The sequence below is a fragment of the Lissotriton helveticus genome, chromosome 4_1 (assembly GCF_964261635.1).
Source record: "Lissotriton helveticus chromosome 4_1, aLisHel1.1, whole genome shotgun sequence".
Taxonomy (NCBI): Eukaryota; Metazoa; Chordata; class Amphibia; order Caudata; family Salamandridae; genus Lissotriton; species Lissotriton helveticus.
Window position 1 is genome coordinate 2,074,692,366 of NC_136063.1, and position 19,355 is coordinate 2,074,711,720.

The following is a 19,355-nucleotide window of genomic DNA, read 5'->3' on the forward strand; positions in this document are numbered from 1 at the left end:
TCATGGCGAACGATTAGGCCTTGACCAACCTGACTCCACATCCAGTTGGTTTTATGGGGTGCTTATGACACAGTCAATCACATCATAACGTAAGCAGTGGCAATTGTTTAATTTGCTAGAAAAAACATTTGAATGACCCCATTAACATTTGTTGAGCTGTACATTGACAGCCACCATTGGTTGACACAGAAGACCTCAGGAAAAAACTATTATTTCAGTACAAAGCCCTACAAATTGAAAAAAACAATATAACTACTCAAATAGATGCTGAAGAAGACCACTCAAATCAGTGAGATGTGCTGTTCCTAGTGGAACAACAAATATCCAGATATCTAGAGATGCTTCGAAAACAAGCTAAACAAAAATATACAACACCCTGAAATGCTGAAATAAGAACATTAGATAAGATGAGTATTACCAAGGAGATAAAAAACAAACAAAAATAAGATAAGTAATAACTAAATACATTGTCACTAACCAATGGCTGGAGAATGAATAATGACAACACAGACAGACCTGGAAATCAGATTTCTCAGTGATATGGTTTGGATCTTGACAAAAACCAGGCACACTTCCTTATTTATTGCCACAAATTTGAGGGATGTCATAACTTCTTCAATGCAGAATTTAGTCAAAGGAACACTAACTCTTTAAAGAAAAAGGACGACTAGAGCAGCTGCTTTCTGGTTGGGGAAAGCCCAGAGTTGGCAGAAAAAAAGCCCAAATACCTGATTGACTGAAGTCACCAGGGTCACCAGCTGCTACCAGTGGATTGCCATTTGGCACCACTGGCACTGTCCTTGCAACCTTAAGTCTGAGGCCCCAAGGAATGTATTAGACTCAACAGCTTTAGAGTGGTCTACCCCCAAATTCTGGCCGTCTTCCTTCACTGTTCTGAGCTCGTTTTTACTGGCATTAGGACTCTGCACACTTTACCACTGCTAACCAGTGCTAAAGTGGATGTGATCTCTCCCCTAAACATGTTAATCTTGGCTTATACCCAATTGGCATATTTAATTTAGTTATTAGTCCATAGTAAAGGGCACTACATGTGCCCAGGGTATGTAAATTAAATGCTGCTAGTGGACTAGCTGCAAAAACAACAATTGATGGACAAAATACAGACCACTGTCATACATTCACCCCAGAACAGAGATCTGGGCCTAAATCCATTGTTTTGTTTGCTCCCCACACTATTCCAGTTTGAACCCAGCCATATGAAGATCAGTCTTGACCCTGCACCCAATGGAAGCAGTCCAGCCCAAACTGCCAGGCCAGGTCCTCCCTGGACTGGAAACAAGCATCCTAGGTCCGCTTTCGGGGTTTCACCCCTCATCAGCCAGGATAACTTAGCTCCAGTGGTGTGGAGAGCACTGGACCCACGTCTGGGCATGCCCGTCCCACTCTGGGTGACAAATGCAAAAACAACAATTGATGGACAGAATGCCGAACAATGTTATGCATTCACCCCAGTACAGAGACCTGGGCCTAAATCCATAATTTATTTGCTAGCCATGCCATTCTAGTTTGAACCCAGCCATATGCAAATCAGCCTTGACCCTGCGGATATGGCCAGGTCTAAACTGGGGTGGCATGGTGAGCAAAAGATTGATGGATTTAACCCAGATCTCTTGGCTGGGGGTGAATGTTTTGATTTGTTCTGCATTCCGTCCATCAATTGTGTGTCTTTGGCTTCCGTGCCCTAAGTGCGCTGGGTATGCCCAGACGTGGGCCCCGGGCTCACTGTGCCACTGGATTCAAGCTATCCTGGCTGATGAGGGGTGAAACTCTGAAACCGGTCCTAGGATGCTTGTTTCCGGTCCAGGGAGGACCTGGCTAGGCAGTTCAGGCTGGACTGTTCCCATGAGGCACAGGGTCAAGACTGATTTGCGTATAGCCAGGTCTAAACTTGGGTGGCATGGTGAGCAAAGAATGATGGATTTAACCCAGATCTCCTGACTGGGGGTGAATGTTTTGATTTGTTCTGAATTCCTTCCATCAATTGTGTGTCTTTTGCTAGTGGGATAACAGCACTGTTTGTGTCACACACTTAAGTAGCCCTCTAACCATGTCTCAGGTCTGCCAATACAAGGTTGTGTATGCAGTGTCAACTGCCATTTCCACCTGGCAAAATAAACATTTTGCAAGGCCCAAAACTTCCTTTTGTATAAATATGTTACCCCTAAGGTAGGCCCTGGACAACTCAGAGGGCAATGTGCAGTGTATTTAAAAGGCAGGACATGTACTTTTCAGTATTACATGTTCTGGTAGTGAAAAATTCTTAAATTATTTTTTCATTGCTGCAAGGCCTATAGCTCCCATAAGAAAACATTGGGATTACCGTATTACATTACATAACTGTAATTTCAAAATGATTAGATGTAACTGATTCAAGTTTGGTGTCTATCCGAATTTCAAATCCTAACTTATGGCAAAGTTACATTTTAAATTACAATTCTGAAAATAACGCTTTTAGAAAGGTGGTATTTTCTTGCTTTAGCCATTTGGTGCGAGAGCCTGTCTCTGATCATATGACTGGGTATAGATGGCAGTTGGGCTTTTTGTATTCCTCCTAGAGAGCCACACACAATGGAAGCTTAGCTGCATGTCAATGGGCCATCTCTGTCAAGATGGGAGGAAGTAACTGGGCCCAGCGTCACTTTCACCTGAATAGGCTGTGTCCTGTCCACACAAAAAGGACTGCATACCTCCTGCAGTCAGTCTGGAGCCAGGGCTGAAAGAGAAGGCATCTGTGCACGCACTTCAAAGGTATGTCTTAAAAATCTCCCCCACTTCAAAGGCACCAAAGAGTATAAGTACTGGACTTCAGACATCACCACTTCAGTACACTTATGGACCTGTGCATACTCTGCAAGGAAGAAGAACTGCTGTGCTGCAGAAAGGACTGCCACTCTGAAGTACTGTTGTCCAGCTGTGCTGACCTGCTGCCTGCTGCCTTCTTGCCTGGGGAGGAAGAACTGTACCTGGAGCCCATCTTGAACCCGAACCCCAGAGTCACTTAAAGGGCTAGTCTGCTGACCTCCTGATCTGAGCCTCAGGAACATAGGAGGCTCCTGACAGCTCTTAGACCAGTCTTTAACAAGTTCATGACCCCCAAGAGGAACCTCTAAAGTTCTGGGGCCTTGGTGTGGTTCTCGAGCTCTTAATCTCAAGCGTTTCGGCTCTTCATGACCACGAACTGGCCCATTCACACCAAAACCATGCCGTTCGCACCGGAAATCAGCACGCGCCAATGCAAGTTTGTCTCTTCACACAGCAAGCTTCATCCGTCCACGTGGAATGCAACCGCGAGGCTCCAGCACAGTCATCCACAACTCCTGGCCTGGTTTTTGCACCCCTCTGATCATTGCCTGAGATTCTCTCCTTGCTCCCTGCGAACTTCCTTCCTGCAAACGGGACTCATGCTACCGAACTTTTTGAAAGTAAAACTTCAACTGGACTAATGTGGGACTGTAAATGATCCGCGCTCTATTGCAGTTGGCCTGAACTTTTTACTTTGAACCGGTCTAGCACGACCAGATAGCCGCGGTTGGGATTTTCTGTACATAGGTGCTATTTTACAGTTTATTCATTAAATAATCATAACTCCGGTTCTAATTATTGGATTCTTGTCATTTTAGTCTTGTTTTATCTATTACATGTTGCCTTATTTTTTGTAACCTGGTGTGAGATCTTTCTGTGTGGTGTTTTCAATGTGTTTTTGTTTGACGTTTTGCACAACTACTTTACACATTGCCTTTTAAGTTAAGTCTGACTGCTCTGCTCTGGCCCACTAGTAGCATTTAATTTAGAGACCATGGCACATGTAGTGCCCCTTTACAAGTAAACTAAATGGGCCAATCGGGTTTAAGCCAATGTTACCATGTTTTAGGGAAAGAGCACAAGCGTGTTAGTACTGGTTAACAGGGGTAAAGTGAGCAGAGTCCTAAGGCCTTCAAAAACATAGTCCACAAAAACAGGAGGTCCAACGGCAAAACATTAGGAGGAACCCAGGCCAAGGATTCCAGGTCTAACATTAGACTTGGACAATGGCATATGGACGATCACAGGTAGAGACAGCTCTACTGCACTGTCGGTGCTCAGATTCCTGGCCAACACTCACGGTAGACTCCTCCTTCTGGACTCATCTAGCCCTTGCCTTATACTACCGGCTGCCTATGCACACCATCCAGCCCTCACAAAGACATCAGGGAGAGTCATCACACTGACAGGACATGAGCAGCTGCTGCCCAGAAAAGCACAGAGGAAAATGGGCATGTCTTCTCCAGCTAAAAACACCAGCCAATAGAAATACGCGGAAAAGTATCAAATATTATTCTAGTTTAGTTATATGTGGTATTCTCACAAATTAGTTGCAGTGCTCATTTGATATAAAGGTGTAGGTGCTTTTCCTTTTGTGTAGTGGCAACATGTTTTCAAGCAGGCCCCTGATTTCTGCCTTTCCAGACTTGGACAAGGTCACCAATGGAAATGATTTGGCTTTTTCCATAGATTTTTGTGTATTAAAGGCAGTTTGCTACGATTGTTTATGGCCCTATACGTTAGCTGGAGCCTGTGGTATGATGTATTTTCTGCTGTTGGTGGATGCCAATGCAGTTCTGCACAATAGCATGGCCCTAAATTCGGAATCGGTAGGAGGGCTTGGACTGCCCGATATGGGGGTGTAGCTTGAACTCAGTGGCGTAACGAAACTTGAGGGGGCCCCCCTGCAAAGCACATGGAGGGGGCCCCCCCGCGGCGTGGCCCACCATGCCCCCCCTTCCCCCGGCGGCGCAGCCCACCATGTACCACTTTGCCCTACCACCCAGAAATCTAGTTTGCCAGCCAACCCCCTTTTTCTCATTCCCTCCACCCAATGCTATCAGGGGTTACAATTTGCGACTTACAAGAATCCAAGCTTTCCCACCACCCCCACACTGTTTACTTCCCTCTCCATGCCATGGATGTTCTGCAGTGAGCTCGAGTCGGGGTTCTGCTAAATCAGAATGATGACAACACTCTCATAATTCCTATAACTCTGCTCTCCCCTTCTTAGACTTTGGTCTTTCTTTTATGTCTGGTGCTTAGTTTCTCGTTGGGTGTGATTTCTTATTAATTGCATGATTTCGCTCACAAGAAAATGTCACTCAGTCATTCAAATGTCACTCATAATTATACTGAAAATATGAAAATGTCACACATCGCAATTTGAAACCTTGGCAGCTATGTTATCTATTTACTGATCCAAGATGTGGCGTGCTGTAAATAAAAAGGAACCAAAATCAACTGCGCATGGCTTTTCTGCAAGCGGAGACTAGTGACCCCTTGCCCTTACCTTAACAGTCCGACGACGGTCACGGTCCTCCTCGTCCCCCCCCACCCCGGCCCGAACCACTCCCTGGCCCCTGCTGCAGTGCTGCCTATCCTGGGTCAACACAGAACGTGTCTGAACTGAAGCAGAGGAGACTCACTTACCTGAGGGCTGGGGGCCTGCTGCTGCTGGACCTGGCCTGAGGAGGCTGCAGCTCAGACTCTCTAGGGCGGCGCGAGGCGAGTGCAGGTGATGGGCAGAAGGCGGGCACCGACACCGGGCAGATGTTGAAGGCAGGCAGGGGCTGAGGGGGGGGGGGGGAGGTTGGCAGCGCAAGGCTAGCCAGGGAGGGGCCGGGCAATTTAAATTATGGAAAATTAAGGCCTCACCGGTGACGGACTTCGGACAGTCCTGAGCGTGGGTGGGCCTGGCTTTGTCTTCTCTTGACTATGGCTATGCGCGCCCCTGATGCCACACGCCACACCTTACTAATAACGCACATTTGCGTGCGAGTTCATTGCGCGGCCGGCGATTGCGCATGTGTTGTACCCCTGTGCCGACAAATGTAATGAGGGCAAGCGCATACGCGGGGGAAAGTGAAAGTCAGGAGGACACAGGACTCTCGGGGAGTAAACAAGTGTGTGCGCGCCCGCGCGCATCTACCCTGTCCGCCGCCATTTTCATCGACTGATAATAATAATAACTGCTCAGGCCAGGGGCGGCCGGGCCCCGGCACCATTTATAATTGCATCAGAGCCCCGGCCGGTGCACAGTTCTCCATTAGAGTATCGCGACGAGAGACAGTTGTCGCCAGTCGGGGGCCCCGCAGTCAGTGTCAGTCAGTCGCAGTGTGCACCATTAAGAGAGCCACTAGGCTCAGTAGTCTTATACTTAATATGATTTGATCTCCATGCATGAATTTAACCCTTTGTATCCAATGCCTTTGTTTGTAAACATTGTACACGTCACGAAGAACCAGCATGGTATAAGCACTGTAGGCAGATAGATACACCAAATAAAACGCTATTTTTCCCTACTCCTGTCTTTTGGAGGGGCAGTGATTTGTATGAGGAAACGTTTCGCGGGTGGGGGTTATCGGCCGCTCCTTTAACAGTGTTGGTAGTATGGTATGTTTATATAACTTTTTTTATAACGCATAAGTAAACATCCACGGGGCTACATATGGGATAATGCGCGTCACACCCGGGCCCCTGCGCCATCCATGCCGAGGCCCGCCTACCATTTTGTATCATTTCAGGGGCCCGGCCCGGCCCATTCCTGCCTGCATGCATCAAGAGGCCAGCCGCCAGAGTGAGACTAGCGTCAGTTTAAACTTTAAATTACTGCCGCCCTCCCGGGCGCGGCGTGGCCGGGGCCCGCCCCGCAATTTGACGCGGGCCAGATTCTGTTGCTTGCAGTCACCAGTACTAGTGCCGACTGAACGCTGGTATGTGTGCTGGGGGAAGCAGTACCCAGCAGAAAGTCACCATCAAGCTAAAAGATAAAATACTGAAAAGCGCAGGCACAAGTATTTATGAAACTGGCCATTTTATTGATAAAATCTACAAAAAAAATCTGTATTAAGAAAATGTACAATTCATTTACGTATGTTTTTATAGCATCTTTTTTATAGCCGTGACCAATTCAAGTACCAATTTTCCATCAAACTGCCATTTCTGTTTGATATAATTTCCCTTTTCTTAACCTGCACTTGTGTAGCTGACAACCTTGCCAAACAATCGTTAACTCATGGAAAGGGTTTCTTTACTTTGAAATATCTGAAAGGTATGGGAGTTGGGATTCGGATTGAGTGGTAATATGAGGCGACCAGTTCATAGTTCTGTCACGCTGGCAGGAGGGCATGTGGGTTCCTGTTCTGGCCTTTTAGAGCCGGAGCCATAGCAAAAGTCTAAGTAGTGAAAAAGATCTGGTCTGCCAAAAACAGCAGTGGAGAATGGCGTTCTTAACTTGAAAGTGAACCACTGGTCGCTGACAGCATAGCTAATCAGATACCAAATTGCCATAGGAACTGAAGAAACATTTACTAAAATGATGTAACAGCAAAGTTTGAGGCGGTAATATTTTAAGCGGGTTTGAAAAATGTACGCTGTTAGGATGAACTGTAAAGGGCAGTAGTAGTAAATCACAGTAACCCGCCGAAGTATTGAATTGGCTGTTCTTTCTTTCAGGTTTGGTTGCGCCTGAGTTGGTGATTTGTATATGATGCTTGTGTGGCTGCGCACAGCTGGTGTTTTTTACGGGCCCCTTTGTTGCCAGGCTTCTGTTCTTTGGATAGACCGCGATGGGCCATAGAAAGGCTTCTGGATTAGCAATTGACCGCACCAACAGTCCGACCTCGAGCCGCAGGGCCCCGTCGTCCGGGGCCCAGACAACAACATAAGTGCCTGAAGTGCCTCAGGCTCACTCACGCGGCTGACGGGCCCCGGCCGGGGCCCCCCACCATTTCGAACTTCAACTTGACTCTCGCCCCGGCTGGGGGCCCCCGCACTATTTCGAAGACTCCCAGGGGCCCCGGCCGGCCATTTCAAAGACTCGCAGAGTCTCCGGGCGGGCCCCCCGGGCAGCACCATTTCAAATGCTCGCAGGGGGCCCGGCCGGGCCCGCGCTGCGCACCATTTATCAGAGCCTGCTGCTCTGTGCGGCAGTGCGGCACAACATGTATTAAGTCAGGGGCCCGGCGGGGCCCCCTGGAGCGCGAGGCCCCGAGTGGCCCCCCCGCAACGCGGGGGCTGCGGGGGCTTGTGTTACGCCCCTGGCTCATGTCATTGAACTGCTTCTTCCCATGCTCTCCCTCAAAGTATACCTCAGGGAACCTTGCAATGATATTTCAGCACTTTATGGTGGCTGGTTAGTAAATGCGTCGGGAATGAAATAGACTCACACTCTGCATGAGCAATTTTTTATTTATATTTAAAGCTTCTGTTTTTTTACATGTGTGATTTCACTTCCTGTGGTGTCATCAAGAGCAAATGTCACATGACACTTCTTGTGACATCATTACAGTGTGCAATGTCACTTCCAGTATCCCTGGCATATTTGTGAATGGAATAATTGCCAGCTTAAGTCCAAATCAGGGCATAAAAGAGCCGTACCTAAAACTTTTAGAATACAATTGAACAACTGCATGTTGGATTTTTTTTCACGCATGCACGGCACAACGGTGAGTTAAAGACGGTGAGTGAGATGTGGGGTCCCCATGGCGATTTTCGGTCACTAGGAGGACATCCGGTGAGATTTTTCCAACGCAGGCGATCGAGACTGTTTGTAATCAGAAGCCTGCCACCCGCGTAGAAAATCTACTTGAGTGGTAACAAAACCAACCCAAGCAGCTGCGCCATCTAGCAGCCGCGGTCGGCAGTAGGAGTTCCTACAGGGCGGTGACGTGGGGAGGGGGAGGGGCAGGGTGGGGGGTAGTGTATGGATTACGGAGTTTAACAGGTAAGTAAACATATAAATAAATAAAATGAATTTCGTTGCGTGCACTACATCACCAAATACGAAGCAGTGCGCGCAACTAAATTCGTATTATTTATTTATATGTTTACTTACCTGTTCAACTCCGTAATCCATACATTACTACCCCCCACCCTGCCCCTCCCCACGTCACCGCCCTGCGGGAACTCCTACTGCCGACCGCGGCTGCCCTCCAGCGCTCTGAACGGTGCCGTTCACCCCTATTCATGTCAGATGGTTTTACAATTTGAGGCATTTGTTGGCCTGAAAAAGAGAGGGGAGTGGGCAGAAGGAGAAAAAGAGAGAAGGAAAGAAAGAATGAGGGAGGAGTACAGAGAAGGATCTATAGGGAGAGAGGAGCAGAAAAAAAAGGGAGAGGAAGTGGGAAAAGAGGTGCATAAAAGGGGTCGAAGAGGTAGTGAGCATGCGACAGGGCGGGGTGAACCACTCTTCCCGAAGGCAAGCCTTGTATTGAGAGCCAGAGTCTTTTGTTTAAAAAGTAACGTTTTCTAAATGCAGAAACCCTACTTCCGGGTTCAGCGTTCTCCTCCAGTCTGCTCACAGAACATAATTCAGGTTTTCGCTCCACCATTTGAACTCCATTTGGATCAGGATCATACAATAAATGTGCACTGAAAATGGGTTTAAATGCATTTATTTTCAGGCGCACAAAGCATGTAGCCGCCTTAAAGCTCATGAATTGCCCTATGTGGTTCCAATATATTTCTGTATTTCACTCTGAGCAAATATTGATTGTTGTATCGATGGGAGATTTGAGAAGCCCTTTCAAACTTGAAATGGGAGCGAGTTTTGCACAGCATTTACAGAGCCAGACAATCCATTAAAGCAGTGCTTTGTCTTTAAGCTTCAATTATTTGCCTGTGTGAAATAAATAAGAGGTTACAAGCTCACCACAATATGGTTTTCAGCTTCCATTCCTGTATTGGCACACAGAAAAGTTTAATTCTAGGCTTGATTCCTCCTTGTTAGACCAAAAAAGGAAGCACAGACTCTAAACATGGAATAAAGAATAAAATGCCTCAGCTATTTATTATATATTGCTTCATACCGCACCTCTGCTCTTATAAAAGATGCAAAAGGTGTTGCTGTAAAAGGTGTCCAGATTTTCAGACCAAAAAAATACATATGCTGGGGTGTTTTCAAGGACAGGTTTGTGATTCCCGGCCTTGGGGCATGAGCGCTGGATTCACCCCTCATTAAATCCTGCTGTGCCACCTGAATGAGGTCAGGCAACACATCAGGAGACTCTTTGAAACAAGTGAACTAGGTCCCTGCTGTGATCAGAGTGCTGGTGTGAACGCGAGCCTTCACTGCACAGTGATAAATGTGTGTCATCTCAAAACGGGGACATGTATTTGTTTGTGTAAAAAGTGTTGTGACACTGGGACAGCCCTCGAAAACCCGGGTGTCTGGTCACCATATGCTGTTACCCAAATGAATGGTCTTGAAAAAATGGACAACCGGGTGTTCCTTGCTTAGAACTGAACAATTATCACACAACAATGAAGTGAGAAAGTGCTTTACAGTCTGAAACAAAGGGGCATATTACCAAGCAATAGCGATAATTATCGCTATTGCATGGTTAGCGATAAAAATGTATCGCCGAGCTGCGACGATTTTTATCGCAGATAAACCTTGCATTAGCAAGGTTTATCTCTGAAATGATAAAAATCGGCCGAAACGCATGAATATCGCTGTAAAGTCAGCGATATTCATGCATTACCGAGCGAATGCTCTTAGCCATGTTATCCACCTCCCATTGGATAACATGGCTAAGAACTGCTCAGGGCAGGTGTTAGCTGTTGGAGATATTCGCGCTTATATCTCCAAAAGTTGGTAATAGGAGATAGCGATGTTAGCGACTGTTTCCAGTCGCTAATATCTTGGCACGCCCACTTTGCATGTCATTAGTGATACATTTCTCTGACATGCAAAGCGGGGCCCAAGATGGTCGCTATCTCCTACTAGCTGTCGCTAACTGGTATTAGCGACATCTAGGTAATAGGGAGATAATTTTATCTCCGCTTTCTTGGCTTTTAAAGCCAAAAAAGCGGAGATAAATCCCTTGATAATATGCCCCAAAATCTTTGGGCCCGATTCACAATTTCTTTTGTTTTGAGTAGGGGTGACATGCTCGTGTACTTTTCCTAACTTACTAAATTCCAGGACTACGGTAGGAATACTCTTGGCTATCCATGAACACTACAATAGTAAGTCACCACAAAATCTTTGTGACTCAGGCCTTTTGCATGCACTTTTCAATGACTGGACAGCCATTTCTGGCTACATAGAGATAATACACCTGATTCTCCTGAGACATACAATGTAGACAGAGCTCTTTAGTGCATATATCTATGATTACATTTTCAGTTGTAGAACTTGACTGATATTGTTAACTCCATCGTCCCCTCTCGATCACCTTGATCAGGACTCTTTATCGTCCAGACAGCGCCCAAGTACCTCCTCCTTGAGAACTGGAATACCTCAAAGCTCTATTGAATATCATTAGATAAACAGCAAAAGGAATTTCGTAATTTAGTAAATACCTTAACCCGTACAATGTGAAAGGGATTGACTGGTGGAAAAAGCTTGATCCAAAATGTAATACCCAAAAGAACCGCATTTTCTATTATGGAACAACTAGGTCAATTGTTCGAGAAGGCCGCCTAGACGACATTTTTTGTTTAATTTGTGAATATCCTTGATCCTTGATTTCAATCTACAAGAGGTGTAACCTTTTTTTTAAATTGTGACCTGAGGATAAACCGTCACTGGATTTTCAAGGCACGTCAACTTTCATTCTGAGTTTCCTTCCTCTATGCCTGATTAAACAATCATTGGTAAATCTAATAGGTTTTACCTAGGTCAGCATCATGGCTGTGACGCATGGCTGAAAGTAAAGTTAGAAAAATTCGCTATGACGTAGCCAGTGCTGGTGCCAATTCACAGGGCTTTTTTCTTAGTCCTGATGAGCAAGCAAGCACACGGGAAGGGGGTGGTGGTTTGGGCAATCAGCGATGATGGGGAGTGGGTGGGGCAAAGTGGGGCAGCAACACAGAGAAGGAGTGGGTGGGAGTGGGAAGAAGCACCACAGACAAGGTGGCGTGGAAGGGGATGGGAAGAAAAAATAGTACCTCAATCACAGCAAGAGGAGCGGATGGCTAGGAATCAAGAGGAATTCATCTATGCTTGGTCCATGCTCCAGAGAAAGAAAAGGAAATGATGCCAGCAACATGCTGGTCAATTATGAAGCATCAAAGAAGAGTGATAATGAAGCCAATAAATGCTAAGCATTTTGTGGGCTCCAAGCCCTTTATTGTGAACCATACCTGTTGCAGCAACAGCGCATGCGCTGTTGGCAAGCAAAACCAGAAAAGTTGTTGGCTGAAACAATATGAAATCTATACACATGGTCTTACACTCCTGCATTGCATAAATTGCCAACTTTCATAGAGTTCATAAAAAATATCAAACATACTTCAAGGAATCTGCAGCATACTTGTATGTGTTTCTATATGTGAAACATGTTTCTCATTGGAGGAATGCCTTTCTCTGGACCCCCGTTGATTGGGGACAAATACCCTTCCCATTCCCACCCTGAAAATAAATATACAGCTTCCACTAACAGAAATAAATCTACAACTGCAGTCAGGGTGGGGCAAATGAGGAATACGATTTTGCCCTGGTCGATTAGGTGTGCAAGTAGTTTGGTGAAGTTGGTTTTCTTTGTCCAAATATATGATCAGGTGAAGATGGAAGGAAAACCTTTAATGCTCAGTGAGATCATATGTTGCCAACATTTTTACTGGTGTAACAAAAAAATAAAAGCATAATATTCTTTCATCTCTTTTTCTTTATGCTTGATAAGTAATATAGTAAAAAAGACACTATTTTTAGGTCTTCAAACGGACAGCTGTGGCAGCATCACGTGAAAATGAGACGGGCATCGCTTTTAGACATAAGTATAATCATGGCTACTGACACTGTAGTATTTGTCCTTCGTATCGTATCGTAAGGGATGCTTATAAAGCGCACTGACACCATGGGTTTCCTGGCGCTGGTTGGAAGTAGAGGAGGCAGAGAAATTAACCGGATTGGGGAAAAAGCCAAGTTTTTAAAGATTTACGAAAAAGTGTCAAAGAGTTAGAAATTTTAAGGGAGAGGGGGAAAGAGTTCCAAAGCTTGGGGGCCAGGTATGCGAATCTCCGGCCCCCGGATCTGCAGAGCTTATAAGAGGGAACAGTCAGGAAGTGAAGATGGGAAGATCTCAAATTGCGGGACGGGCAGTAGGGTCGGATGAGAGATTTTACAAAGGTGGGACAGAGACCAGCCAAAGATTTGAAAGTGAGGCAGCCGATCTTGAAGGCTGCCCTAGAAGCAACAGGGAGCCAGTGGAGTTTGACGAGAAGGGGCTTGGCAGATTGCCACTTGGGGATCCCTAAGGCCAGTCTCGCCGCCTGATTTTGGACCACCTGTAGTCTGCCCACCGATGTTTTAGGCAGACCATGGTAGATCGAGTTGGAAAAATCCAGGCGGGAGAGGACGAGGGCCATGATGACCTGCAGGAGGGCATCGGGTGTCAAAAGATATGCCACTTTCCTGATCCTGCGCAGTTGGTAGATGCAGGACGAGACCACGGTCGCCACCTGCAGCCCTAGGGATAGGGCGGAGTCAATAGTGACCCCCAAGCTCTTCACCGAAGCCACAGGGGTGGGAGAAGGGCCCAATTCCACCGGCCAGAATTGGGGCCCCCAGAAAGTGGAGCTCCTACCAGGAAGGAGGAGCTCCGTCTTACCGGAGTTCAACTTTAGCTGGTTATGGCCCATCCACTGGAGAATATGGGACATAGCTGACTGAAAGTTGGGAATAGCAGAGGGGGAATTAAGAGGGAAGATAAGCTGCAGGTCGTCCGCGTAATTAAACACGGTGACGCCCCACAGCCTTAGAGAGAGAAGAAGGGGGCGAAGATAAAGATTGAAAAGAATAGGAGACAGAGAAGAACCCTGGGGGACCCCACAGAGCAAATGCTCTCTAGGAGACCTGAAAGCACCCAGGCTTAGGGTCTGAGACCTGCCCGTCAGGAAGGATCTGACCCAGGCCAGAGCCAGGCCCTGGATGCCAGCCTGCTCGACACGGCGGAGAAGGATGTTGTGATCCACCGTGTCGAAAGCGGCTGACAGATCTAACAATACCAGGGCCTGGGGGGTGCCCCTGTCAACACCGTCCCTCAGGGCATCCAGCACGGCCAAGATCACTGTCTCCGTAGAGTGGCCGGGTCTGAAGCCAGCTTGGTTGACCTCGAGGAAGTTGGAGCTCTCGATAAACTGTGAGAGACAGGTGGTGACGTGGGCTTCCAGGATTTTTGAAAAGAAAGGTAGAAGGGAGATGGGGCGGTAGTTTGCCGGAGCGGCGGGGTCAGCCCCCGGCTTCTTCAAAAGAGGCACCAACACGGCCTCCTTGAAGGAGCCCGGCACCGTCCCGGAAGAAAGGGAAGAATTTAGCAGGGGGAGGATACAGTCAGGTAGAGTATGACAGATGTCCCTCAGAATAGAGGGAGGGCAGCAGTCATCCGGGGATCCCGACTTGATGCGGGTGGCAAGAGTGGCCAAAGAGGTGGGGTCTAGGAGAGGGAATTGTGTAAAAGAAAAAGTGTTGTAGGGAGGGGGAACAGATCCAGCGCCAGGAGCCATAACAGGGATGGTGTCCTTGCATCATGTTTTACATATGTTTTCCATATTCTGGTGCCACGATATATGGGGATGGCTTAGTACTTGGGATTTTCAGGGCAAACACAGGATTGTTGGGAGAAGTAAGACCATTGATGTTCAATTTGGTGTTTGACCACGCTCTACTTTAATTTCTATGGCACCTCTTAATGTCATATATTCTACCCCAAATGTGGCAAAAATACATTAGCTCCCTCTTCTGTTATCTAGTTACAGAAAAAATAGTGCAGTCTCCACCAATTTTTGTCCTGATGCAAAACTTTGTAACATGTCTTTTGTATGTGAACAGCGCCTCACTTGGCAACCCCTGGAACTGCAGAGCATTTCTAACTCCGCTGCAACACTTACCACTTTGTGGATTCAGGATATGATGCTGATTTAAGGACCAGCCTCCCAGGTTTGAAGCATCCATTTCGAATCCCTGCAAAGTTACTGTCCTTTTCTCCCACAATATGAAATCAGGACATGGCTCATATTCATATCCCACGGACACTGAAAATGAACAAATGACACAATAATTCAGCCTGATTTTGCATAAAATATGTGTCTATCAAACGTGCTATGGATGTTAGACGAATTTAAAGTAAAAGAGTTGCTATAGACTCTGCTATATTCTTTGAACCACATCCTAATAATATATTATTTAAGAAACCACTAGCTAGGCCCACATTACAAATAGCGCTGTGCAATGCCGCATTTTGAGAGGCAATAAAATGCGCATCCTGGCATTTGATTTTCATGGCTGTGGTTTTAATGTTGATCATAAAAAAAACATGAAAGTCACTTTGTTTAGCAATTGTTCTGGGAGTAATAATGAACAACAGTGATGTAATCTCCAGTTAATTTGGATTGTTACATTTAATGTATTTTATAAAACACCATATTCAATCCAAAGGGTCTTTTTAAGGGCGCCCAACAGTAACTAAAGTTGGAATGGATTATAAAAACAAAAAAGGTAATTTACTACAGTAGACATGAAACTATATTCCGAGTACATTTGTAATAATTTTAGAATCTTTTTAGAAATGCAGAAGTTACTGCATCAGCCATTTATGAATTTAGTAAATGTAAAAGGTGTAAATTGACACAAGCCTAAATTTTGTCATCCAGGTGCAAATGCATTTTATGACTTTGTAATTATTTTTCCTCCATAAAAAATATTTTAAATGAAAACCTCTTTTCCTTTATCCTCACCAATTTTGGTTGTCTCCCCTCACCATTTTCATCCTGGACACAGATATATCTATGCCCTTCACAGTGGTGAGTCTCCAGCCATATCTTGGGTTGAAAGGTGTCTGCCAAAGGTTTGTGAGTATCCACTAGCTTGCAGATGACCCAGTCCTAGAGCACTCAAAATCCACTCCTTGGAGAAAACTTACTCACTCGTAGTATTAGATCACACTGGTGTAACATCAGATTTAATCAATTTAACTTACAATTTATATTTTACAGAAAAAAATGTGACTTCGTAGTCCTAAATGAAGGGATTTATTACTTTTGTATTAACCGGTGTCTTCAAAGATAGTCAAGTTTGTATTCAACCTATTTTGGTCTTCTGTCATGCTTGTTCTCAAACTCTCAAACTCAAATTTAAGCCATTCACACACTGCTGAAGTTAGGAAAGTCACTAACTACCCCGCGAACTAATGGATTTGTCTCTCTTAATTACTTAAACATATATAATGAAGCTCATAGAATCAGTTAGGATAATGTTTTGGAGAAATCCAAAATTGGTCAGACCCATAAATAAGAAAGAGCATCCTTGAAAAAGGGAAACAGTTAGAACACCGAGGTCTGAACCACGTTTGTTCCGACTATGCAAGCTCAACCACGATTGCCTTCACCACGCATATGCCGTAGCAGAGCGCGGTCTAGCTGCTGGAAGACGGAAGTAGGGGGGCGGAGTAGTGTAACTTATGGGGCAGGGTTTTAGGCCTTAGTGCAGAGGGAGGAAAATGGGTAGTCAGGATACTTTTGTGGGGCATGTGGGGGATTATGGTAGGTTTTAGGGCAGTGGAAGGGATTGGGGTAGATTAAGGGACAGCATGGGGTGGGATAGTATAGTTAAAGGGGCAGGGGTTTAGGCTTCAGGACAGTGGGAGGGGAATGGGTAGATTGGGTAGTTTTTAGGACTGCGGTTGGGGTAAGTTTAGGGCAGTGGAAGGGGTTGGGGCAGTTTAAGGAACAGCGATGGGGGCAAGGTAGTGTACATAAAGGGGCAGGGTTTATGACCTCAGGGAAGTCGGAGAGGAATTGATAGATGGCGATGTTTTTAGGGCTGCGGAGTCGGGATAAGTTTTAGGGCAGTGGAAGTGGGTGGGGTAGTTTAAGGGACAGCGCGGGGTAGTGGTGACCTTAGCCACACATACCCCTTTACCATTCATGCCTATAACACAAAATTTCATGGTAAAGGCATGCATGGTAAAGGAATGCGTGGTTAAGACGCATTAGTGGATTCAGCTCCGTGGTAGAGGTAAGCATGGTTTCACCTGCTGCTTCTATCATACAGCCCTTGAAAAAGCATTCAGTAATACAAAACATGCGTTTCCGTATATACCCAAAAATGTAAATTGCTAATATAACATGTTGATACAGATTGAATTTAAAGTGAAACTGTATTGCTAATTTCTATCCTACAATTTTATTGCAAATAGTTTGAAGGGTTATTTGATTGCTCAATGAAGTCATTAAGGGACTTCTTTAGTGCTAGGCACTCTTTATTCAATACTAATTTAAATGTATAATGTATTCACTTCAATAAAAAGTTTGAGACACCTTATTATAGACACCACTTTTTAATAATTGGGTGGGAGCACATTATTTATACAAATCTGTTGTTTTTCTAATTTAATTTCACACCCGCAGACAGAAATTAATAGCATAAAAAATGGATAGGATTTATCCCACAGAAGGCCACAAACTGCTGCTACACAGGGGCGTTTGGGGTGTTACACCCTCCTAAAAAAACTATTCTGTAGTAAATAGTTGAGTAAAAGTGCTTTCAGTCTGGTATGATGAGGTGTCTGCATTTCGCCTGGGTTTTTCATAGACACGCATACACAAACACACTCCTTGTCTGTTTTGAAGGTTTTAAAAAATTTTGGTCAGTTTGAAAAGTATTGTTTTAAGTACTCCTCAGGCAATTCCCCTTAAGCAGCCCCACCCCGATGCCCTGTTTCTCACATAATGTATTTTCAGAAGGTACTCTAGCGTGATTGTTCGGAAATCTGAAGTTCACTCCCCCCCCATTTTACTGAGTAGCAAGGGCCCTGCTGTTAGGATGGTGGTCTGCAAATAATGACATGGCTAGTCTGCGGTACAATTAGCGAACCTCCGATAGCCAGCCGCAGTCGGTAAGGAAGTACCTGCCGTGGCGGTGACCTGGGGAGGGGGAGGGACAGGGTGGGGGTTAGTAATGTATGGATAATGGATGTTTGCAGGTAAGTAAACATTTAAATAAATCAAACAAATTTTGTTGCGTGCACCGCATCCCCAAATGCAATGCAGTGCGCGCAACGAAATTCGTTTGATTTATTTAAATGTTTACTTACCTGCAAACCTCCATTATCCATACATTACTAACCCCCACCCTGCCCCTCCCCCTCCCCACGTCACCGCTCCGGCAGGTACTCCCCTACCGACCGCGGCTGCCGATAGCACCTAAAAGGAACTGAGGTTGAGATATACCACTAAACATATTCTCATCTATGGAGGTTGTTTGATAATCCAATATGGCTTATCCTGATTCCCTAATTAATACGAGCGCTAGTTCAGAGCATCTGTCATCCCTGCTCGCTTGTTGCGCTCCCTCACCAATATTAAAGCCATTTATAGCAGTAAACGAGTTTTGCTACCCTCTGTTTTTTCACAGAAAATGTCATTAATGAGAATTTGGATTCCTGTCTTAAATCAATTTTCATTTATTAAAGCAATAAACTGAAATTTTCACACATGTTGATGGTTTGCTGAGACAGGCGGTATTTGCAGATTTTATCAAATGTTTGTAGTCAATTCTCAGGCAAAACTGGGTCAGGCCCTCACCGAATACCAATGAATACCACCATTAAGAGGCTGCATGCCTGGGTCGGAATACTTGTATATGCTTGCTCTATTTTTGTTGACAGTAATTCCTTCCTGTTTCCCAAACAATTTGCACTTTTAAGACATTATTTTGAATTATGGAGCTTGCCGGAACATATTCAAAATGTTTATATCGAATTATTTTCACTGCAGTGAAGGGTGCAATAAAAGTCACAGATCTGAGAGACTATTTTGCACATTCTAAAAATGAATTTCAGCAACCCAGTATGTCACAGAATAATATTATGTTTCTGTAATGCTAATATGTCCTTATAAACCTACCATGCAATGCTCAACTACACGTAGCCAAAATCACAATTCAAACTTCACAAGTGTGCCATGTCATCATTGATAAAAGCAAAATTGGTCATGTTTGTGAAATTTTGCAATAAAGATTATTTGTGTTTCATTTTAGGATTTATTCGTTATTCGCAAGTACATATAACACTCATTTTTATAAACACACCTGTCATTACTTGTACATTTGCTTATAATGTAAGCAGATTTGTCACATTAGATCTTAATAATTATTTAATGTATTGGAGATTCATTTAAAGACAGAGACACTGCCCCTATGTACCTTAAGAAAAACTTTCATAGGAAGCCTTACTACAAGAGGGCGAAATGTGTTAACTGACCAGTGGCGGCTCCTCCGCTAAGGCAGAGGAGTATTGCCCCACTGCTTTTTAGCAGTGAAATAAAGGGAATATAAAATGATAATAACTCGCATTATTATCTTTTTA

General features: G+C 45.1%; 1 protein-coding gene across 1 annotated transcript in view; it reads right to left on the reverse strand.

The window, feature by feature from the left end:
• The window catches only part of TENM1 (teneurin transmembrane protein 1), a 1,826,288-nt gene that overhangs the window by 460,380 nt on the left and 1,346,553 nt on the right, over positions 1 to 19,355 (reverse strand). The window contains exon 21 of the mRNA XM_078688755.1: positions 14,881 to 15,024. Within this exon, the coding sequence (XP_078544881.1) occupies positions 14,881 to 15,024 (144 nt within the window). The remainder of the gene's footprint in view (positions 1 to 14,880; positions 15,025 to 19,355) is intronic.